We start from the raw sequence: 24,923 nt of genomic DNA on the forward strand, positions 1-24,923 counted from the left end.
CCAACAGTGTGTAATGTTAGCTTTAGCCACGAAGTACTATCAAACTCATTCAGAATCAAATGTAAACATCAAAATAAACACTGTACTTACTCGATTAGACATGCTGCATGATGAACACTATGTAAAGATCCATTTCGAGGGTTATATTAGCTGTGTGAACTTTGTTTATGTTGTTTAAGGCGAGTGCGAGCTCCGGGGCGGGGAGCAGAAGAATTTAAAGGGGCCGCAGCCTGAATCCGCGCATTTATAATGATGCCCCAAAATAGGCAGTTAAAAAATGAATTTAAAAAAATCTATGGGGTATTTTGAGCTGAAACTTCGCAGACACATTCAGGGGACACCTTAGATTTATATTACATCTTTTGAAAACACATTCTTTAAACTACCTCATGATTCAGGTCAGAGGTCACTCTTCAGCCAGAACTCGACTTGCGTACGTTCGTTGACAAAAGCCAGTTTTTATAGTTTACACAGTTTTAAATATTAATATTTTTGCTTATACACAAAAAAAGCTTTGCTTCAGAAGGCATTTAGTAACCCCCTGGAGCCGTATGGATTACATTTATAATGGATGGATGCACTTTTTTGGTCTTCAAAATCTGGAGCCCCACTACCATTATAAAGCTTGGAAGAGCCAGGATATGTTTTAATAGAACTCTGATTGTGTTCGTCTGCGAGAAGATAGTCATATATACCTATGATGGCTTGAGGGTGAGTAATTAAATGACAGAATTTTCATTTTTTGGTGAACTAACCCTTTAATGTACTACTTTCTACTTACCAAACTGACATTTAGCTGACCTTTTATCTGAAATAATCTGCAGTACACACATTACAGGGACATTCCCTTTGGAGCAGCATGTGCTGGAGCTCTAAGTGAACCGCGTACATTCTTTCTGCCTTATAATAAAGTGCACTGCACGTTGTATTTATTTATTTTTTTCAGATGCATTAATGTTGTTGAGTAAGATTTACTGCTGAATGAATTCTGGGAAAGCGCCAGTATTTGTGTTGGAACCAAAAAAGTATGTCTTCTGATAAACTGTTCTATGAAAGCCCGTGATCAAACACACCACTAACTAATTTTACTGATTCATCCAGCTCTTTTCTTTCAGCTTATGTCATGGAAAGTCTGAGTTTGCCAACTTTCAGAAAGGCAAATAGCTGATAATAGCTTTGGCTGCACAATAGTAGAACTCTCTTGCAAAGCGATTATTGTACCTCCAGGATACTTTCACAAAGCTTCACCTCAGGAGGCAGACTGTCCCTGAATTTAGTGTATTGCAAGTCCATTTGGATGACAAGTACCTGATAAATGGCAAGTAATTAACAACGGGCAAGAGATGAGCTCTGGAACGAGTGTATTCAAACGAGATGGATGTTCTCAGAGACTTTTGACTTCAACAGCTGCATAACAATTCAGCATACATTAACCACAAGAAGTAATCTCAGTACCTGTGCTCTACAATTGACACATCTTCAACAGAATTATGTGATTTTGCATTATTTATTTCTGTTGTGATGCATGTATTTGTCCATCACATGGTTAACCGCTCTGTGATGTTAACACAAATGTTCTTTATTAGCAGTGTATTTTATTTATATGGCTATTTAAATATTAAATGGGACTGTAAATGGAAGGCTAATATAAAGGCAACATTAGAAACATTTGTCCTCTGGAACCGAGAGGCATGTGTGAGGTTTCTACCAACATGAGGTAGATGAATTTATTGTTATATACCTGGAAATAAGACTATCTTTGGAGGAAGCAGTCTTAACCTGTTAGGTTATTTGATCAGTAGTATTCAATTCCCTGTAACCTGACTGGAGCGGAGGACGCCTCAGACGTCTCCCCGCTCTCCTCCCCCAGTCAAATCAAGACAGGCCTGAGAGGAAACCAAATATAACAACTATATTTGGATGGGGGCAGGGTAATCCTAAAAAGAAGGATGTGTCTGGAGAACAGAGGAGGCGTGGCCACCCCAGGTCATGGCCTTTCTGGGGCCGTTGATAGATGAGAGGGGTGGAGCTAATGAGTGGAAAATTTTAAGGAGGAGGGAAATAAACATTAAATGGGAGGTCACAAAAATGCATGTGCTAGCTCTCCTCCTCTACTCTTGGAAAAATACTCTATTTAGTAAGTACTGCTAGTCAACATATAGCATATAGCTCAAAATCAGCATATTGCTTTTTTTCTTCATTTTTGCATTAGTATATATATATACACGGTCTTCAGTGTCACATGATCCTTCAGAAATCATTCTAATATGCTGGTTTGCTGTTCAAGAAACATTTCTGATTATTATCAATGTTGAACACCGTTGAAAACAATTTTTATTCAGGATTCTTTGATGAATAGAAAGTTCAAAAGATTTATCTAAAATAGAAAGCTTTTGTAACATTATACACTACTGTTCAAGTTTGGGGTCAGTTAGAATTTTTAAAGAAATTATTCAGCAAGGATGCATTAAATTGATCAAAAGTGACAGTAAATATGTTACAAAAGCTTTTTTATTTATTCCATTCATCAAAGAATCCTGGAAAAAAAAATTGTATGTGAAAAAATTGTCAACATTAATAATAATCAGAAATGTTTCTTGAGCAGCAAATCATCATATTAGAATGATTTCTGAAGGAACATGTGACACTGAAGACTGGAGTAATGATGCTGAAAATTCAACTTTGATCACAGGAATAAATTACACCTTACTGTATATTGACATGGAAAACAGCTCTTTTTTTGCAGGTTGTGCAAAAAAAAAAAAACATGAAAGTGAGTGGTATTTACACCCACTCGAGCGATTTGTTTGCTAAACTAAAGAAGTCATTCAGCATCGTCGAGAGGTTTAAAGGAATTGGATTGATGGTCGTGCTTGCTGTCGCTTCTCTATCGTCATTGAGTTATACCCGCCAATAGCGAGCAAGGTGGATAAGTCAGTCTGCGATTGGTTCCCGCAAAAGTGTAACAGAAGCAGTAGAAATGAATGTACGGGTTTCAAGACTGAGTTGCCGGACAAAATCAAATCGCCGGCAGATCAGGCTGGGTTTACCCAGTCTACCATTATTATGTAATGTAATTATTTTATTGTCATAAATAATTTGACGAGTTGTTTATAATTTTCAATTTTAAGTACTTTAAAACCCCCGAAACAAGGGCTGAGGATTCCAAAAAAGGCTAAACGGTGGTTTACATGTACTTTACTGTCTGGTACACCCATGTTCATGAACATCAACAGCCTTCAAGAGGAAACACTCAATTATTCAAGAGCTTCTCTGGAAAAATAACAGATGTAGAACAATACTTTAATTACCATGGCAATTAGACAGCCAATGGGCTGCCAAATGCTTGACATTCAGATTACGTTAAAATGCTGATTCATTGAGGGCTGGAAATGACCAGTTCATTTGCATGACTATAAGATGATTCAGTGATGCTTCACATCAGAACAAACATAGAACAATGGATTACTTTTACAGCCAATTTGTCATTAAGAGGGTAATGAAGGTATTTCACTTACAAGAAAAGCAGTATGCCAGTATTGGCCATTGCGTAGGCCAATCCCAATATCCCACTGCCCATAATGGCATTGCCCAAATTGAAGACTGACATGCCAAAAGAGGTCTTCCCCTCAAACTGAGAGAGGAAATGACATTGATAAGCAACTAAAACAGATAAAAATGACAAAAACACCAACAGTACTGCTACATTGGCAAACATCAACACATTGTTTAGTTTCTACGTGGCAATCGTGATATGCTGTTGGTTGCTTGAAAGTTCACGGCAAATGTTGCCCATACTTACATCAGTGAAACGTGGCTTCTTGCCATCACCGTTGGGCAGGAACTCAATGTTCTCAGCGAGTGTGCTCTCAGGATCATCAAATCTGTTGGATGGAAGACATTTAAATGACAACGATCTTGATCATCAACTAACTTTCTCTTCGTCTAGTGGTTTTCTGTTATTTACATACCTGCCGTGATGGGTACCATTTCTGAGGGTTGATAGAGAGTGTAAGAGGGTCCATCACCGAGCAGGGGCAGAAAAGAGGGTACACATGCACTTAGACAAACCCACAAGTCAACACACCATGCCAGAAGATAAACGTGCTTTGAGATATACACAAATGTAAGCTACAAAGTTTGCAAAGTTTGCATTGATCTCAGTACAGTAGCACACAATGAACATGATAAAAGTCAGGTGTGTTGCAGGTCTGTTCTGATTGGGAAAACATGCTAATAACCATAAGCAAAACCAGTTGAGAACCACTATTTAAAGTGGCCCGGTTTTCCATGCAGGTGGTACGCAAACACTTCCTGTCACATGCAATTCATTTATCTTACTGCCGCATGACAATGAAAATCGAAATGTTAATAAAACCAAAGTCACTATAAGTCGGCGGCCATCCTTAAAACGCCTCTTGGGCAGCTATAGCAGTCATACAAGTGCAACTCCTATCTCTTTGAATGGGGGAGCATCGAATTCTTAGAATTAAGAATTAAGAACCTTAGAATTAAATTTCATATTTGAAATCACCAATGAAATTTGACGACAACTGTTTCATAAATTTAGTTTCAAATCATGACAAAAAAAATTTGATTTTTCAGGCTGGACCAGCCTATTCACATGTGCAGGCATAAGTGTGTCAGAACTAGGGCTACAACGATTAATCGCGGTTAATCGTTTGCAAAATAAAAGTCTGTGTTTATGTAATATATATGTGTGTGTTCTGTGTATAATAATTATGTATATATAAATACACACACATACAGGTATAAAGTTTAGAAATATATGCATGTATTATTAATATATATATATATATTTATATATATATTTTATAATACATATAAACATAAATATTTATATATACATAATTATTATACACAGAACACATACATATATATTACGTGTAAACAGACTTTTATATTGCAAACGCGATTTTATATTAATCGCGATTAATCGTTGCAGCCCTAGTCAGAACACTGACTGTTTCTATTGCAACAGCTGCAGTGACACAATGGCTTTACCAGACAGCGATTGGCTATTTTGTATAGAAGGCGGGACTTATGTTGCACGTTGCACTTTCTCCCATTCATAGTAATATGAAAGCACTGTCTTAGTATATCCAAAGTCTATGATAAAACTGAATAATTAGAGTGATGCAAAAGTGCTTACTGTTCTTCCTCCATCATAGTCTTCATCGGCATGCACATTTCCTCTCCCAGGTCATGACCTTTCCCATTGGGTAGGATACTCATTTCTGATCTGGCAGGTTCCATGGTGGAAGCAGTCGATATCCCGCAGTTCTCTGTGTGATTTGCTGAAAAGGATAAAAGATTTTGACAACAATTTACAAATTCAACTATATAAAATTATTAACTATGCATCAAACACATAAAAATCGGTCTCATAATGTCCAGGGTTGTTACTGTTAACTAAAACTTATTAAAAATTGTTTTCACAAACTGAAATAAAATAAAATGCAAGTATTATTTGAGAAAGTTACATGAAAATTAGAAATATTGCTTTGGAAATTAACTGAAATAAATAAATAATGTTAAGCTGAAGCACTGAAACTGAAATAAAAAAGCTAATTAGAAATATTAAAAAGAAACTACTAAAAATCACATGAAAATGTAAAACCAAAAGTTAATCGAAAAATATTATAGTATTAATGAATAGATCAATGCATTAGTATAAATAAATACTATAATAGCATATAAATAATATTAAAATAATACTGCATATGTTCCAAATCTATATACTCTAACTATATACTAAAAGCGTCATGGGATCAGATGGTAATACTGTGGAGCTTTAAGTATACCATTTATACTCATGTATTAGCATTGTACTTTTATGCATTGCATGTGCATAAAAATTATGTAATTAGTGTACATTTCCAAAAACAATCTAGTCCATTTTAATCTAGTTCCATTTTAACCCATTTTGATGAAAATTTCTGTTCTCTTATTATGTTTCATCGTCACAACAGTATTGCATTGTGTAGCACCTGTCAGTAATGCACAAAATCACTCTAGAAATCATCTCAAATCAGCCTGATCGATTACATCACTAGCACTTGTCTGTTCAGGTAGAGCAGTGCGGCCACCTAAAGAAATGTCTACTAAAAATTCACCAGGATTATTAGTGATTTAGTGGCCTTTCACCGATTTCCCATGAGACCTAATTTCCATTTATGCATGCTATTAAGTCATCAGTTTTCAATGATAACAATGAGACGCAGCCCACCAGGGTGTAATTTTAGGCCAGCAGATGTTCTCGCTCTTCAGCGAACAGTCTCTTCACATTCCCTGGAAAAACGGAGGCTCAATAACATTTACCACGTCAATGTTTATTTTATGATTGAGGTTTTAGTCCACTGAATAGTAGGGCCATTGAGACGGCTAGCTGTCATGATAAATTTAACACACACCGTTCACAACAACAACCGTCTGAGAGGGAAAGAAGAATGAAGTGTGTTCATTTGGGGAAAGTCTTAAGTCTAGTCCATTTCCAAATGAGACTGATGCAGACATGAGATTAGATTCCAGCACTATTAAAATGTAAAACTAGCAGCAATAATGCTGTGTCAGAGTTCCATGGTAACTTTTCGAAATATTCTGTGCCTGATTAGAAATCTTACCATGTTGATTTATGTGATCTAAATAGTTGTTTAAATTTATACTGTCGTTCAAAAGTTTGGGGTCAGTAAGATTTTTTTTTTTTTTTAAGAAATTAATACTTTTATTCTGGAAGAGCACATTAAATTGATCAAAAGTGACAGACATTTATAAAGATTTTGGAAATAATAAGAAATCAGCATGTTAGAATGATTTCTGAAGGATCATGTGACACTAAATACTGGAGTAATGATGCTGAAAATTCAGCTTTGATCACAGGAATAAATTACATTTTAAAATCTATTTAAATAGAAATCAGTTATTTCAAATAGTAATAATATTTCACAATAATACTGTTTTTACTGTATTTTTGATCCAATAAATGTAGCTTTGGTGAACAAAAAACTTTTTTTTTAAAATAGACATGGTTTTCTATTATTTTAACATCCAAAAAGAAAAAAAGTGAGATAATGTACCTTCAGTCATTATCGCAAAACAAACCCCTCAAAATAAACCTGATCACCCTGTCAGGGTTCATTGTGCAATAATGACCAGCTGATTGTACATTATCCCTTACATTTTATCCTTACTGAGGTATTGTTCAATTACCACTGTATTTACAGGAACAGATTTAACATGATAACGTGACAAGCTTTTGATCAGGCACAAACAGCAGCTCTTCCTTGGGGTCCAAAAGGGGTTGTAAATTCTAACAGGAGCTTGAATTTCACATGATAATGATATGTGAGGTATGAAGTCCTGCCTGTGATACACGTTTTTGACAGCACTAACACCGCTTAATGCTGAGCTGACCCTCAAACATTAAGCTCAAGGTTATTAAATATGTCTGATCTGAAAAATTTAGCTCCAACTTTTTGACAGACACAAGTAGAGGGTCAGAAAAAGAGCATGTAAAAGCACATAATAATAATAATTAGCAATAAACAGTGGATAAAAGGAAATTTTAGGGTTAATCTTCAACAACTAACTACTTTTTGAGACGAGTGAAATACGATAACTCAGGTGTAAAGTACGGTATTAAGAATACCCATCATGCTTTTGTCATTTTCATCATCTCTCACAGCTGTTTCACACAATGCACTGTCCTTGACGTCCATTCAGCAATGTGCTGCTTTATCAAACGGGCTGTACAGACATCACGCTGACCAACACCTCAAACTAGGGTCAAGAGAAAAGACAAGATTGACTCTAGACAAAATCTACAGACACATTTTATGTCTCCTTTAAAAAAGCCTCATGCACAACGAGTGAACAGTTGCCAATGACCTTTGTAAAACGTCTCTCTCAATCTATTTTATGAGGCTGCTGGAGTCAAGGAGATGGATTAAATTATAAACTGACTTTATTGTTATTTTTTCCTTAGGTCAAATGCTTTTTCCCACACAGCAAGTGCAAATGTTATGGGTCTGGATCTTTATTTACAAGGTATAAGTCTGTCCTGGCCAGTTTGTTCCATGTTCCATCAAAACATCTCAGCTCTTGATGCCAATAGCAGAGAGAACACAACCTCTGCTCTGATTGGTTGGCAGGCTCAGCTCCTGAAGCCCATGCCTGCTAGTGTGGAAGGTCTGGCACTTCACACATCCATAACAGACCATGTTTAGATGTTCCCCTTTGAACAGTAGAGCTAATATGACTCATTTTGAGGTTCAACATGGTCCCATAAGCATCATTTTCCCTGAGGAGTTTTCATGGGATAAATTATGGGAATTTATGAAAAGGAATGTAAGGAACATTTTTATATAACTATAAATAAAAATGTTTCTTAATCCTTTTTCATACATGTTTCACTATTTAATACAAGTATATTATAATATTTTGTATATTATTTATATTTTTATTATAATAAATCTTTATCTATAAATCTATATATATATGTGTGTGTGTGTGTGTGTGTGTGTACATACATTTTACATTTCAAATTTATATAATTATAAATCACCTTAGAATTAAAATTATACATTTTTATTTTTAAAATATCATATACATTTTAATAAAATAACTTTTTTATAAAAAAATATATAAAATATATATCAAATTTATATAATTATAAATTATCTTATAAATGCTGATTTTTTTTATTTTAAAATAAAAATTGTATACATTTTTTATAAAATAACATTTTTCATAAATTTAAATTATAAATAATATAATAATAAAATATAAAAAAAGACATGTACCTTTATCTGCAAAGCAAAGAGAGCTCTGATGTACCTATTGAAATGATTGAAATGACGCATTATCACCAGGAACATTTTTAATAATCAAATATGTGATTAACAAAGTAATTTTGTGGGGTGTATATATTTCACAGACAATTATTACACATCATTTCATCCCTTTTCAAATTCTCTGACCTGGACCGAACACAAAACTCCCACATCTGGTTCCCACAGATGATTGACAGTCATCTTAAGTGTGTGTGTGTGTGTGTGTGTGTGTGTGTGTGTGTGTGTGTGTGTGTGTGTGTGTGTGTGTGTGTGTGTGTGTGCATGCAGGAGGCAGATAACAGGCTTTAACCACTTAAAATGCTTAACTGTTTGGGTAGCAAGTGTGGCTGTCAACATCTGCAGACAGTGACATCACACTACTGAATGTGATTTGACTGTGGTGATGATGAGTACAGGAACTCATTTGAAACATGTGGATAATGTCAATTAAATTCATGCTTACACAAGGGAGCTTTTAATTAGGCAGGCTGAACTGTTTCAAAAACAGTGAATCACATATAATTGACACCCTGAATGCCTCCTTCTGTGATTTTCCAAATAATAGATGAGGGTTTCTGTACCTTTAAATTGGTCCTGAACTAAAGAAAAATGATTCACATAGCTCAGTCTTTGCTTTCTAAAACATTATTTTAAAAAGCAATCTAAAGCAAATGACAGATTTTCAGTGTAGAAGCAGACAACAAACATTAATTCTTCTCTTTATGAGCAAGGCCGAGGTTCACCAAGTGTCAATTTGAGTGCCAAAAGGCCACCTGCCCACCAATTTACATTAATGCCCCAGAGGGTTCTGGGGGGTAAACTGAGGTTCAACACTTTCACCACAAGCGCTCTACTAGCCCTGATGTTAACCACACCAAGCACTTGGTAACTGTACACCTTAAAAATAAAAACTGTGGTGGTGTTACTATGATACTTAATGATACCATGTTTATGTAACATGGTATTATTTCCAAGGTACTTCTTAGAATACCACGCTAGTATCATGTCTTGGCACACTTTTGTCAGGGCTGATTCAACCTCTTTGAGGTCAAAAGGACCTGCCCAGTGCAATGATTGCTCTTTACCAGACTGTCAACTGAGGTTTGTTTTAGCGATAAAGTTCAGTGACATACTTATTCTGTCTGTATTATGTTTGTTTCTGTCCATCTATCAACTCACTTCATCCACCTGACTGGACTCTGGTACATAACAGCCACTTTTCCCAATCCAATCAATTCCTAATAAATAAAAAATCAAGTCTTATTCCAACCAAATCAATCTTATGAGAAAATGTAACTACACACAAAAAAATGCTGGGTTAGAAACAACCCAAGTTGGGTTGAAAATGGACAAACCCAGTGGTTGGGTTAAATGTTTGCCCAACCTGCTGGACAGTTTTATTTAACTCAACTATTGTTTAAAAATGACTGTATGTCTGGCTTAAAATTAACCTAAATTGGAAATTAAAAAGCAGAAACATAATATGACTAGAGGCAACAATAATAATCAAAAGGTGAACATTTATTAATAAGCAATTTAATAAATGTTTATTGTTGAATTATTATTCATTAAACTTATCAATAAAATGTTCATTTCCAACATATTTTGGGTTCATTTAAGTGAGCAATACAGTCATTTTTAAACAATAGTTGATTTAAATAAAACTACCCAGCAGGTTTGGCAAACATTTAACCCAACTGTTGGGTCAAAACAACCCAATCGCTGGTTTAAAAACAACCCAATAGCTGAGTTTGTCCATTTTCAACCCAACTTGGGTTGTTTTTAACCCAGCATTTTTTTTAGAGTGTACACTCTTAAAAAATGCTGGGTTGTTTCAACCCAAATTGTGGTCAAATATGGACAAAGCCAGCCACTGGGTTAAATTAAATTTTAACCCAAAAGTTGGGATTGTCCATATTTGACCCAAATTTGGGTTGGAACAACCCAGCATTTTTTAGAATCTACTTTACAATGAGGTGATTTTGTATGAATTCATACAATGTCATTTGTACGGATACATATGTTTTTTAGAAATGAATGAAGCATGAACATCAAAGTCCCTTTAAGACAAGTCATTTCACTCGGCGGCCATCTCTCGGGCATCCTGGGCATCATGCAGCTCCTATCTCTTTGAATGGGGAAACATCAGATTCTCCAAAACTGTTTGTCAACCTTACGATTAAATTTGATATTTGAAATCACCAATGAAATCTAACAACAACCGACTCATAAATTTAGTTTCTAAGCGCTCGAATCATGACAAAAAAAAAATATTTTTTTCAGGCTGGATCAAGCTAATGCGCAGACCTAAATGTGTGTCTCTTCGGAGGCGCGCGTCTGACTGTTTCCATAGAAACCAGTGATTCTAACGGCCGCTGAAGTGACGCGATGACATTACCAGTCAGCGATTGGCTCTTGTCTTTAGAAAGCGGGACTTATTCCGTCATATTGCGCGTTACACTTTCTCCCATTCAAAACAATACGAGTGACACGTCTTGTGTTATTCTATAGTCTTTGTGAACATCCACCTCTAAACCTAACCGCCAATGGGACGTAAGCAGATCGTACAAAAATGTATGATCAAGACATTCAATTAATTCACATGTGATCTACAAATACAAATGTCACATTGTAACTTCAGGCTCAAGTGTATACATACATGAACTCCTCACTTAAATCAGACATGCTTTCCTACGAAATCATAGGCTCATCTCTGGCCTTGGGCGTGAGGTCAGCGACCTCTCGTCTGTCAGCACCAACTCAGAAGCTCAGACCTCACTGGATGCAAATGTTTACATCCAGAACAAAGTTTGAGGAAAGGATACGATTGGTCGGGCACGTTCAGTTAATGTCACGTGTATGTCTCTGGAAAATTCTGGGTCATTCTTGTTTACTCACGTTCATTGATTGCAATGGTTCACTGAAAAACAGAATTTTGCCTCATCACACGGTCACACCTCTTCTGATATTGGCTATCATGTGAACTATTGATTGACCGGTACTGTCCATTCTCATTAAAAGTGCGTCATACTGTATTGGCCCATTCTACGGGGTAACAATATATCGTTTCACAATATATCGCAATACAAAAATGCAACATTATGTATCATGGATAGTGAAAGACAGTATGTATTGTGTATAAGTTCACCCAAAATGAAAATTACTGCGAGAGAAAAAATTCAAGCTCACAGAGTTTTAGTGTCAGTTCTACATTGAACTACTGTATCGAACGTTGAATATAATATATAATAATGCAATGGGGGATATTAGGGGTCTACGATAATAGCAAATGTCTTATGTTACCAGTAAAAAGCGGCCTACATTATTTTAAATGTCAATTTTCTGTATTTTCAGCTTCAGAATCATGAATATTTTTATTATGGTATCAAAACTGTTGATATGTATCGACTTGTGAGGGTTAAATCCCTAGCCCATTCATTAAAATATAACATGAAATTAAAATCTGATTTTGTTACAGTTTTAGTCAGCTTGTGAGGTTTGCTGAGGAAATACACTTCTGTCCAACTAACATGTCGAAACCATTCAATTTTTTCATGTTTTACAGAGTACCTTCTGCTGACCAACTCAGGGGTGATTTCTAACTTTCTCCCCGACCTCTGACCCCTCATCCCCTGACTGATGAGCATAAGGTCCAGAGAACCCAGAGATACATAGCTGTCATCCTTACAGGCCATCTGGAATGCCAATATTCAATACACCACCATGAACTAAAACCCAAGTACACTCTCTTAAGCTCAGCTAGAGAGCAAACCCCATTTGGAGATGTAACTGAGTATACAATACATGTTAAGAGATCCTGTTAAAATTCAGCAGATATGTATTATAACATGCAAGTAGGTGCAAGGAAAATGCAAATAAGCTACTTATGCATCTTTATAGATCTCATTTTCAACACTAACCAAAAAGATTTATAATCTGTCAGTCAGAGAGCAATTAATGATTCTTCTAATGCTGTTTAGCCACTTCCCGGCCCCTGAGGACAGCAGAATGCACATTAGACTATTAATGTGCCTCAATAAGGACAGAAATACATCAAATTACTTCAAGAAATTAACCAAAGTTAATAATAGTCTGCTTTTGAAATCAATATTATCACTAATAATAAATTATTCTCAGTCTACTAACATTTATTTTTATTTATTTGAGCTTTTTAATTTGTTTTTTATCTTTAATTAAGAATTTTTTAATGCATTTTTAAACTTTTAAGCCACATAAAAACATATAAATCACTTAAAATCAAATATTTTCAAGAATTTTCATAAGAGGTGTATTCAGATCATTGCCTGTATGAACTGTATTTTTGGTAAATTATTGAAAAGCAATATAGCTGGACAAAAAAGTACGTGACGTCACTCATATGCAAAGTAAATATAAGTAGCTAAGGATATAATTAACATTCGTATAATACAGTCCTGACCATCACAAAGAGAATCAAAAATGTTACATTTGCGCCCACACTATCAGATATATTCACAATGAGTCCTTTTTCCACAACAATTCAATTTAACCGAAGTATTTTCTTTCACTTATTTCTGTTTTCTAATCTTATAGATTATGCATATGAAAAGTACCTTCATAAAAACGAACAGATCACACACTGCCAATAAACATGTATCACTTACCAGTCAGTGAGCCCTGGATCTGAAGATCTTCGCGACTATAATGAGAAATGATGTTCTCGGTTTAGTTTCCAGTGTTTCCGATGCTTTATGTTCCTGTAGTTCTTCACCTCGTGTGGTTTGACCACAATAGAGACAAAGCGCTTTTCTCACTGCTTTGAGAAATGAAGTGAATTGGCGAAGGCTGTATGCATGAGTAGTGGGGGGTTGTTTAGGTCCCGCCTTCTGTGGAGCTCGTCCAATGGCAGCCGATGAGACCCTCCAGTGGCCCCTCCCACTTCTTCCGAGAGATCCATGAAGAAAAACTGTATTGATAACCTGAAAAAATATTCTTGGTACAGGATAAATGAAAACTGGTAACACTCAAATAAAAGAATTATAAGAAGTAAAATAAGAATACTGTATAAGAATATTGTACATTATAAGAGTAAATAATCCTTTCATTTAATACAATTTACAGTTTAGTAAGTTAGTTAGTTGGTTAGTAGCCTAAATGATATATCACATGGTTTTGATTTCCTCTACATGTAAGAGCAAAAATACCTTTATCTTATTCTGGATTCTTATTAGAGGACTCTTGTTTAAAAATAAATAAAATGAAATAAACAAAATAAAAATAAATATTTTCTATAAAAAAATAGAATTTATGAAATAAAAAGAATTTATTAAATACAAAAATTAATACAAATAATTAAATTACATTACATTATTAAACTGTAATTTTTAGTAATCCCTTTATTTAATGCAATTTACTGTTTATTAAGTCAATTATAGAGTGATTAGTTAGTTAGGTTAGTAAATGATGTAAGAAAACATCACATGGTCAAACTTTAAAAGGTCTTTGATTTCCTCTACCTGTCTAAGAGTAAAAACCCTAGTTTAAAATAAAATAAAATAAAATAAAATAAAATAAAATAAAATAAAATAAAATAAAATAAAATAAAATAAAATAAAATAAAATAAAATAAAATAAAATAAAATAAAATAAAATAAAATAAAATAAAATAAAATAAAAATTGAAATAAAATAATAAAATAAATCAAATTAAAACAAAATAAAATAAAATAAAAATATTTTTTATAAAAAATGCAATTTATAAAATAACATTTTTTATTAAATAACTAAATAACAATTAAATTTAATTACTTTATATAACTTATAAATCATTTATTTATTTATTATTTTTTTAGCACAGCATTATCAAATCAATCGGGACCCTAAAGTAGGCTACATTTCAACTGTGTCTTCAGAGCTGAGAATACCTACAGCCAACATGCCCTATAAAGCACAGAACCCTCGTCTGTCCCTCTATCTGTGTGTTTGTGAACGAGGGTCCATTTTCACGTTACAGGGATGATCCATTCAACAAAGTAGTGAAAGAGCTACTGATATTCAGCAGATGTCCAGTGTCTCGTTGTCTCCATTAGGTTTAAATATAGTCCTGGAAGTGTGTGCGTCAGATGGATATACCTCAGCCACTGCAGCTGTTCACCAACACTTCATCTATTTGCGCCATGGAATGCCATCTGAATTTAGCAGTGCATACATGCAAGAGAGAGAAACCATTGGCTGTCTGCTAAATCCACACACATGCGGTGCTGTATAAATGTTATTTACCTGTTAATTAATCAGTGAAGATTGTTAATGATTGTCTGATAAACATCATTTTTACTTTCAGAAGAATTCATCATGAGTCATGCTTGACTGTGCAAAACTTGCCACCAGTGTTGTTATTGTTTACTTAATCTAAAAAAAAAAAAACATTTTTGTTTATTGAAATAAATAAATGATGGAAAACTTAAACTACAAAGTTATCTAAAATTTGCCTTGGCAACTAGATACTTGATACTAAGCTTACATACTAAAATTACAAACTCAAATAAAACAAACTAGAAATAAAACTAAAACAGATTATAAATAAAATCAATGAAAATTAATAAAATGTCAAAAGCACTAAATAAAATTAAACTAAAATTAAAATGAAAATATAAGCATAAAAACTATAACTATTATAAATAATACTGAAATAACATTGCAAACATGATTTTAGGGCATGCTGTGTGGTTGTTAGGGTGTTGCTAGGCACTTGCACCCAGTGGTTGCTTACTAAAAATAGTCCACCTTAAAGCCACACAATTTGCTACCAGTAGTGTCTTACCAGTGTTGTCATCGTTAACTAAAACTATTAAAAACATTTTTGTTAATTGAAATAAACCTGAAATAAAAAGAAATATAAAGATTAGATGAAAAAACAAAAATGAGAATTGTTGAAAGTTTAAATTGAAGTACTAAAATTACTAGCTGAAAAAAAAACTAAAACTAAAAGTGAAATTAAAAAAAATTAAATTAAAGATAAATTAAAACTATTAAGAAATATTCCTAAAAACAAATACAAATAAAGATTACTATACTTAAAATAAAAATGAAAATTAAAGTTAATTTAAAATATTAATAAAAAACTATAATAAATAATACAAAAATAACACTGTATCTCACACTCTGAAGTTTAATATTTATGGTTAGTAGTTTGTTCAAACTCTTTGTTCAAAATTCTAACCATATTAGTAACAGCTTGATTTAGTAAACATGACTAACATGTTGACAGACACAAAAACACTGCATCAACTTCAAAACCTCTGATAAGACAGTTACCGTGATTTTGATACAACATGTTCCTGGGTCAACATAGCTGGTACAACATTCCGGTCTAAACAAAAATAGTCCTAACCCTATCCCTACCCCTAAACATACCCTACCCATAACTTAACCCTAAAATCAGAGGGAAATGATATGTGAAAAACACTGATGTAGAAGCACCTAACCCTGGTTTTAAATCTAAACTTGAGATAAACTGTAAACGTGTCCCTCAAATCTGATTGGTTGATTGAAATGTTGTGCAGGGTAAACAAAGATGTCGATCCAGAAACATGTTTTACTTGGTGAAATCAGGTTCACCCTGATGCGATGGCTGCAACGCAGTTCATCAGATTCTTGTTGGTTTTCTTCACTAATAAAAGACTAAGCAGCTGCCTTTCCATCACAGAAAACACACTGGCTTTTGCATATGTGTCACAGTGAGTGGTAAATTAGCATCTGCCAGTGCTGTCAAAAGCACTGTACAGTTCCGCTCGACCAGACTAATGACTTTAATGGAATGTTTCCGTGGGTAAATCTGAGGGTAAACGTGCCCTCCTGACTCTACAGCTGAGCCTCACTCCAGTTCCCCGGACAGAAGAGTGGATTAGAGTCTCAGAGCGCACAGTCATTAACTGATGTGAGTGAAGACTCTCCAAATGTTGTTGATTTTTTCCATTTTGTAGAAGCAGACAAATGGGCATGTCCTGATTTGCAGAGTTAGACGCCTTCTTGGGTCAACATTTCTATCTGAAAATTTAATCATACCCCTATACACTCTATCCATACCCTTAAATCTAACATTACCCATAAATTATCTCTAATGATAGGTGAAGAACACTGATGTAGAAGCACCTAACACTGGTTGCAAGCCTAAACTTGACATAAACTGTAAACTTGTCCATCAAATCTGATTGGTTGACAAAGATTTTGATCCAGGAACATTGTACTTGACAAATGATCGATGCATTAATAGAATTACCATTTAAATTTACAAAAGTACATTATCTAAATTGTTTCAGAAAAAAAGATAAGCATATCATATGTCTGAATATTGTATAAAACTCTTTGTGTGGTTTCATTATTTTCAACCAATAACCAGTAAAAAAAAAAATTTGTAAACATATATCACATGTAGTTTTATGTATTTGTACTATATATTTGTATGTGAAAAGAAAGTACAACAATACAAAGTTTAGAACACAATAGATTAGAACACTCTGAAGTACCGTACTGTATATGATCAAGACTGTAACACAGTTCGTATATACGGGAAGAAGGAGGCGGGAACCGGCAAACCTTCACAAACTTTAATACAAAATAAACAAATACAAAACGGAAGTAAAATGGTCGCAGTCCCTCACGGACAACTGCCGTACACACACACATAATAAAAACATAACATAAAATCAATCCTGGCAGTGCGCAGGTGACGCTCCTTAGCAACAATTAAACAGCACCATGGCAACCTTATAGCAACACCCTGGCAACCACCTACAACATACAAGCACTGCTGTGGTGGTGAGTTTGGGATGGGAACAGGAAGAGCAACACTCACTGTAGTTTAAAGGATTAGTTCACTTTCAAATGAAAATTAGCCCAAGCTTTACTCACCCTCAAGCCATCCTAGATGTATAAGACTTTCTTCTTTTAGTATATTAATTTAATATATTAATAAATATCCTGACACAGGATATTTTTGCTTTTTTTTTATAAAATGACTTATTGTTTCACTAGATAAGATGCTTATTCCTCGTCTGGCATCATTTAAAGCCCTTTGAAGCTGCTCTGTAACTGTAATTTTGGGCTCCATTGAAGTCCACTAAGGAGAATAATCCTGGAATGTTTTCATCAAAAACCTTAATTTCTTTTCAACTGAAGAAAGAAAGACATGAACATCTTGGATGAGATAGGGGTGAGTAAATTATCAGGAAATTTTAATTTGAAAGTGAACTAATCCATTAAATTAACGTTTTCAATATATATATATATATATGCATTAATTCAGGTCAAATTTTCTCAACAAACCTTAAAACTTATAAAAGGTCTTTAGTGAAATACTTTTTAAAAATTAAGATGTAAAATGTATTGTGTCTTTTTTAACATGATCCAACCAGATGATCTTGAATGAGTTACGAACAGCATGTTAGGAAATCTGTCAACTTATTGCAAATCTGATGTGTCATTAGTCCCCAAAAACAAAAAAAGGACATTGACAAATGTTTGTTTACTTACTACTGGTACATTTGTGCTGTTTTGAAACATCTATAGATGTCAACACAGTTTTTTTTTTTTTTTTTTTTTTTGTGATGCAACTAATGGATTATTTTTCTTATAGCAAAATGTTCGCCTTATGTAAAATCCAATCACCCAACAGGAAACCTGATAGTGCTTCATATAAATTCTGACCTCTGCTTCCTCACGGGTTCAGCAGGTTCATGTGTGCTGAATTGAGTTGTGCTGGCAGGAGGGAAATCGTCTTCCTAATATCGTGAGAATTGTGACCGAGGTTGAGCGCGACAACAAATGCATCAAATCATGTCTGTATGTAGTATGTAGTGTCATGTTATCCCTCACCTGCCCTTTTCAACTGCCGTGGTGAGCGTAACCATGGCGATGTACTGTTATCTGACTGGTTTATTCTAATAGCAAAAGATTAATTGATTTTGGAGGAGCTCCTAACTATGTTATCATACCTGTGCCAGTGCCATCATTCAGATATACTGAGAGAGAAAACAACTACAGAGAAAATGAAAAACATCTATCTATCTATCTATCTATCTATCTATCTATCTATCTATCTATCTATCTATCTATCTATCTATCTATCTATCTATCTATCTATCTATCTATCTATCTATCTATCTATCTATCTATCTATCTATCTATCTATCTATCTATCTATCTATCTATCTATCTATCTATCTATCTATCTATCTACAAATCTATCTATCTATCTATCTAACTATATGATTTTGCCAATTAAGATGTTCCTGGATCAACATGTTTTGTTGATCCTGGAACAACATTCCTATCTGAAGCCTAACTTTTGACTAACACAGTCCATCTCCTCCTTTGATTGTGAAACTAATTTCGCAACTGCCTATTTTTTGGGTTTGTTTCTTAGAGTTACAGATTTCATTCGTAATGTGCTGTTTGCAGAGAGCGGTGGGCGGACGCTCACATGGACTCCTGACTGGGTGACCTGTTTAAAATCCGGACAACAGCCTATTAACATCCCCAAACCAAAACACTGATAATCTTCCCAGCATGTAAAACAGCATGTTTCTGAATTAATTTTCCAAATGCGAGAGGGTCATGTCATCTATTCAATATTAAAAGCATTTATTTTTACAAGAATATTACAATTACCTATTACAATTACAAAAAAAGGACTTTTAAATACCATAAAAATCTACCACATAAAAAACTGTTTTCATACTAAAGAGAACTCTTTGATACCTTACAGTACCATGCAGGCCCGGCGCCATGAGCGTGCAAAAGTGGGTGTTTAAATTGATATCGAAGATTGCTCTTCGCATTATGGAAAGATGGACCATTATGGACCACTGTTATAAAGACTCCAGCTGCATCTAGAAGAATGAGATAATCATAAACCTTAAATAAGTTATAATATGCATCTGTAACTACTCTGGTTCAATTCGCTCCATTCTGAGAGGAGTTTACAACATGGGAGGGGGGTGCACTACCAAGGGACGATAAAGACCACAGCCTCTAGCCTCAATTGCCAGTACACCTCTTGAGGCCAGGAGAGTGAGGTTTACCTGCACAGATCTTACTAGCGTGCCTCCATTACACTCACCCCCCTAAATCTCACTCCTATCCAGGTCACGGAACCAATGTAACCCCTCTGATTCTACTCGCCCCGCTCCGAGCAGGATTGCATTATCTGGCTAAGGAGGCACATGCTCAAACAAGGAAGCTAAAAACTGCAGTCTCTAGCGTGCCTCTTGAGGCAAGGGGTTCACTCGCTCAGCTCTTACTAGATTGCCTTTTTACACTCACCCTTACACCTCACTCCCATCCGGATCACAGCACCAAATGTAACTGGTCCTGGGGCTGCACAATTTATTGCAATTTTATCACATGCGATTTGGCAAAGGCTGCGATTAGTTTATGCGCAGCTTGTCAGAGCTGTAGGGCTCTGAGATCAGTAGTAAATGCTTCTCCATCTGAAAGCCAGTGGGCCCTCTAACACAGAAACTGCAAATATGCCCTGCTGCTGAAGTACAACATGCGTCATTCCAGGAAATCCCATAACAGAAGACTGAAACACTTTGATTGATTAAACCTGACTAATAAACACACGACTGCCTTGTTCTGTGTAAGAAGCCACATCATCTCACAGAATGACGCTTATGAAGTGAGTTTGGAGTAAAAACATGTTATTAAATGTTGTCTTTTTTTGGACAAGATGTTAATAAATGCTTCTCATGTTTGACGCATGTTGCTTTTTCAAATGCACATTATAAGCGATTCAAACTTGCAGTGATTTCAGAGGGATTAGCATTTGGAGCCATCGCAGCTTTGCTATTTCAAAATTGCACTAAGCCAAATCATTTAAGTGCGATTGCAATGTTTTTTTCTATTAGTCCGAATAATCGTGCAGCCCTAACCGGTCATACTTGACCTGCTCCGAGCGGGAATCGAACCGACGTCTCTCACTTGGAAGGCGGGCACGGCAACAAGGGTGCTAAAACCCACAGTCTCTAGTGTCAATCGCTAGTGTGCCTCTAGCTTGCCTCTATTACACTCACCCCGCTAAACCTCACTCCCATCCGGGTCACGGCACCAATGCAAACCCTCCAGTTCTACTCACTCCGCTAAACCTCACTCCCATCCGGGTCACGGCACCAATGCAAACCCTCCAGTTCTACTCACCCCGCTAAACCTCACTCCCACCCAGGTCATGACACCAATGTAAGCCCTCCAGTTCTACTCGCCCCATTCTGAGCAGGATTTGAACTGCCATTTCCGGCATGAGAGGCAGGTGTGTTAACAAGGAATGCTAAAGACCGCAGCCTCTAGAGTCACTTACTAGTGAACCTCTTGAGGCCAGGGGAGTGAGTTTTACCCAAACAGCTCTTACTAGCTGGCCTCCGTTACATTCACCCTCTAAACCTCACTCCCATCTGGGTCACGGCACCAACGAAACCCCTCTGGTTCTACTTTGCCCACTTTGAGTGGGATTCGAACAGGCGTCTCCGACTTGGGAGGCAAGTGCGCTAACAAGAAGAGTAAAGACTGCAGTCTCTAGCGCTCCTCTTGAGGCCAGCAGAGTGAGGTTTACTTGCTCAGCTCTTGCTAGCTTGCCTCCGTTACACACAAGTGCTAAACCTTACTACCAACTGGGTCATGGCACCAATGTAACCCCTCCAGTTCTACTAGCCCCATTCTGAGCAGGATTCGAACCACCATTTCCGGCATGGGAGGCAGGTGCACTAACGAGGGATGGTAAAGACCGCAGGCTCTAGAGTCACTTACTAGTGAACCTCTTGAGGTCAGGGGAGTGAGTTTTACCCACACAGCTCTTACTAGCTGGCCTCCGTTACACTCACCCTCTAAACCTCACTCCCATCTGGGTCACGGCACCAATGAAACCCCTCTGGTTCTACTTTGCCCCCTTTGAGTGGGATTCGAACAGGCATCTCCGACTTGGGAGGCAAGTGCGCTAACAAGAAGAATAAAGACTGCAGTCTCTAGCGCTCCTCTTGAGGCCAGCAGAGTGAGGTTTACTTGCTCAGCTCTTGCTAGCTTGCCTCCGTTACACACAAGTGCTAAACCTTACTACCAACTGGGTCATGGCACCAATGTAACCCCTCCAGTTCTACTAGCCCCATTCTGAGCAGGATTCGAACCACCATTTCCGGCATGGGAGGCGGGTGCACTAACGAGGGATGGTAAAGACCGCAGGCTCTAGAGTCACTTACTAGTGAACCTCTTGAGGTCAGGGGAGTGAGTTTTACCCACACAGCTCTTACTAGCTGGCCTCCGTTACACTCACCCTCTAAACCTCACTCCCATCTGGGTCACGGCACCAATGAAACCCCTCTGGTTCTACTTTGCCCCCTTTGAGTGGGATTCGAACAGGCATCTCCGACTTGGGAGGCAAGTGCGCTAACAAGAAGAATAAAGACTGCAGTCTCTAGCGCACCTCTTGAGGCCAGCAGAGTGAGGTTTACTTGCTCAGCTCTTGTTAGCTTGCCTCCGTTACACACAAGCACTAAACCTTACTCCCATCCGGGTCATGGCACCAGTGTAACCCCTTCAGTTCTACTAGCCCCATTCTGAGCAGGATTCGAACGGCCATTTCCGGCATGGGAGGCGGGTGAACTAACGAGGAATGCTAAAGACCACAGGCTCTAGAGTCACTTACTAGTGAACCTCTTGAGGCCAGGGGAGTGAGTTTTACCCACACAGCTCTTACTAGCTGGCCTCCGTTACACTCACCCTCTAAACCTCACTCCCATCTGGGTCACGGCACCAATGAAACCCCTCTGGTTCTACTTTGCCCACTTTGAGTGGGATTCGAACAGGCATCTCTGACTTGGGAGGCAAGTGCGCTAACAAGAAGAGTAAAGACTGCAGTCTCTAGCGCACCTCTTGAGGCCAGCAGAGTGAGGTTTACTTGCTCAGCTCTTGCTAGCTTGCCTCCGTTACACACAAGCACTAAACCTTACTCCCATCCGGGTCATGGCACCAATGTAACCCCTTCAGTTCTACTAGCCCCATTCTGAGCAGGATTCGAACCGCCATTTCCGGCATGGGAGGCGGGTGAACTAACAAAGGATGCTAAAGAATGCAGGCTCTAGAGTCACTTACTAATGAACCTCTTGAGGCCAGGGGAGTGAGTTTTACCCGCACAGCTCTTGCTAGTTTGCCTCCGTTACACACAAGCGCTAAACCTTACTCCCATCCGGGTCATGGCACCAATGTAACCCCTCCAGTTCTACTAGCCCCATTCTGAGCAGGATTCGAACCGCCATTTCCGGCATGGGAGGCGGGTGCACTAACGAGGGATGCTTAAGACCGCAGGCTCTAGAGTCACTTGTTAGTGCACCTCTTGAGGCCATGGGAGTGAGGTTTACCTGCACAGCTCTTACTAGCTGGCCTCCATTACATGTAGCATAAAATTAATGAGCGTATCACACAATCAGACATCTCTAATCAGCAGCAACAATTATAAACCCAAAGGAAAAACAAGGTTTTAGGATTAACAAGCTTACATTTGTCAGCATCTCTCGTCAACTTACAGTTCATTAAACAACAATGTGCTGAAGTTCAGCGGGGTCTCAGTCACAAGCTCAGTGGTCTCACACAGTGATGGGAATGCATGGGAAGGCCAAGGAACCAAAAAGTTCCTTGAGTCCAAAAAGACGACAATTTGGTAAAGAGTTTACCAATGTGACACCAACATTTGTGCTACAGACACAATAAATAATTAAATTAATGAAAAAAATCCCACAGCTGGATCTGAGCCATAGAAACTTAAGTGTGGAAATTTTTGACGTAAGGCACATTCACACCAAGAATGATAACTATAAAGATTACTATAATGATAACTATATTACCATCCACACCAGCAGATGATATTGTTCTGTTTATTCTAAGCATGCACTGCAGATTTGTCGACTGCCGCTTTAAATGGTAGAGCAAGATGGACTCTGATTGGCTGTCATTGTTTCTATCGTTCATCACCTGGAAAAAAATCATTCTGAAAGTCATTTCCAACAATATCGTTCCTCTGTGCCATTATGATTATAGTTTTGGAGAGCACTCTGTATTCTTTTATATGTGGAATGATTTTTAGAATCATATTTTTATCGTTTTAGTCATCGTCCTTGGAGTGAACGGGCCTGAAGCAACTGGGCTGACTTGTTTTACTCAAGTGGATAATGGCAAAGGAAACACAGTAAGTCCTCAGATAATGAAGCAACCCTATGGGGTTTGAACCTGCTACCTTTAAATTGTCAGAACTAATCAAAACACAACAGAAAAACTCTTAATAGGTCATTTGTGCATGAAAAAAAAATGGAGAGCTTTGTTTTTTTACTTTTATATAATACATAAAATGCATACATGTATACATAAAAACATTATTAACATTAAATCAAGTCACCTTTATTTCTATAGTGCTTCATACAATACAGATTGTTTCAAAGCAGCATTACAGTGATAACAGGAAAGTTATTCTATGATGCAAACAGTTAATTTCATCTGTACAGCAGCTCTAAAGAAAACAGTGTCATTGTTCAGTTCAGTGTTGATTCAGTTTCATTGTAAAGATCATCAATTATTAAATTAGTTCATCTATAAGCAGTTCTGCAGAAACAGTGGTGTCGTCGTCCAGCTCAGTTCAGTTTTTTCATCCAATAGTGTCAGTGCAGTCAAATCAATAATATTGTTGAATATTAAGTGTCCCCAACTAAACAAGTCAGAGGCAACAGTGGCAAGAAACCCAAACTCCCATCAGGGGACAGAATGGAGAACAAAACCTTGGGAGAAACCATGCTCAGTCATTGGGGGCAGTTCTCCTCTGGCCAATGAATGAACACAGTGGGATTATGATTCAGGTTGCATCACAAGTCAAAAATCATTGTGGATCGGTAGCATTCAAATATTTCATCCAGTTCCTTTTGCTTGAAGATTGGATTCCTTACACCAGTATGGAGATGAAGCAGGCCATAGGTCTGTGCAGAGGATTTGTCTGGTTCTTATGGTCTATGCCGAGGCCTTCACAGGGGATTGTCTAGTCGACAGGATATCTGCTGACATT

At 36.8% G+C, this 24,923-nt stretch overlaps 1 protein-coding gene across 3 annotated transcripts in view; it reads right to left on the reverse strand.

The window, feature by feature from the left end:
* slc38a3b (solute carrier family 38 member 3b) overlaps positions 1 to 13,675 on the reverse strand; it is a 30,221-nt gene extending 16,546 nt beyond the window's left edge. Inside the window, exons 1-6 of one of the 3 annotated variants that reach the window (XM_067374142.1) lie at positions 13,496 to 13,675; positions 8,823 to 8,856; positions 5,174 to 5,318; positions 3,972 to 3,992; positions 3,803 to 3,884; positions 3,519 to 3,634 (exon numbers count right to left, since the gene is read on the reverse strand). In XM_067374142.1, the coding sequence (XP_067230243.1) occupies positions 3,519 to 3,634; positions 3,803 to 3,884; positions 3,972 to 3,992; positions 5,174 to 5,277 (323 nt within the window). In that variant the 5' untranslated portion in view covers positions 5,278 to 5,318; positions 8,823 to 8,856; positions 13,496 to 13,675. The remainder of the gene's footprint in view (positions 1 to 3,518; positions 3,635 to 3,802; positions 3,885 to 3,971; positions 3,993 to 5,173; positions 5,319 to 8,822; positions 8,857 to 13,495) is intronic. The other 2 variants (XM_067374141.1, XM_067374143.1) reach the window with 2 other exon arrangements.
* Positions 13,676 to 24,923: the final 11,248 nt, after the last annotated feature.

Source organism: Chanodichthys erythropterus, chromosome 21, assembly GCF_024489055.1.
Source record: "Chanodichthys erythropterus isolate Z2021 chromosome 21, ASM2448905v1, whole genome shotgun sequence".
In the NCBI taxonomy this organism is placed as follows: domain Eukaryota; kingdom Metazoa; phylum Chordata; class Actinopteri; order Cypriniformes; family Xenocyprididae; genus Chanodichthys; species Chanodichthys erythropterus.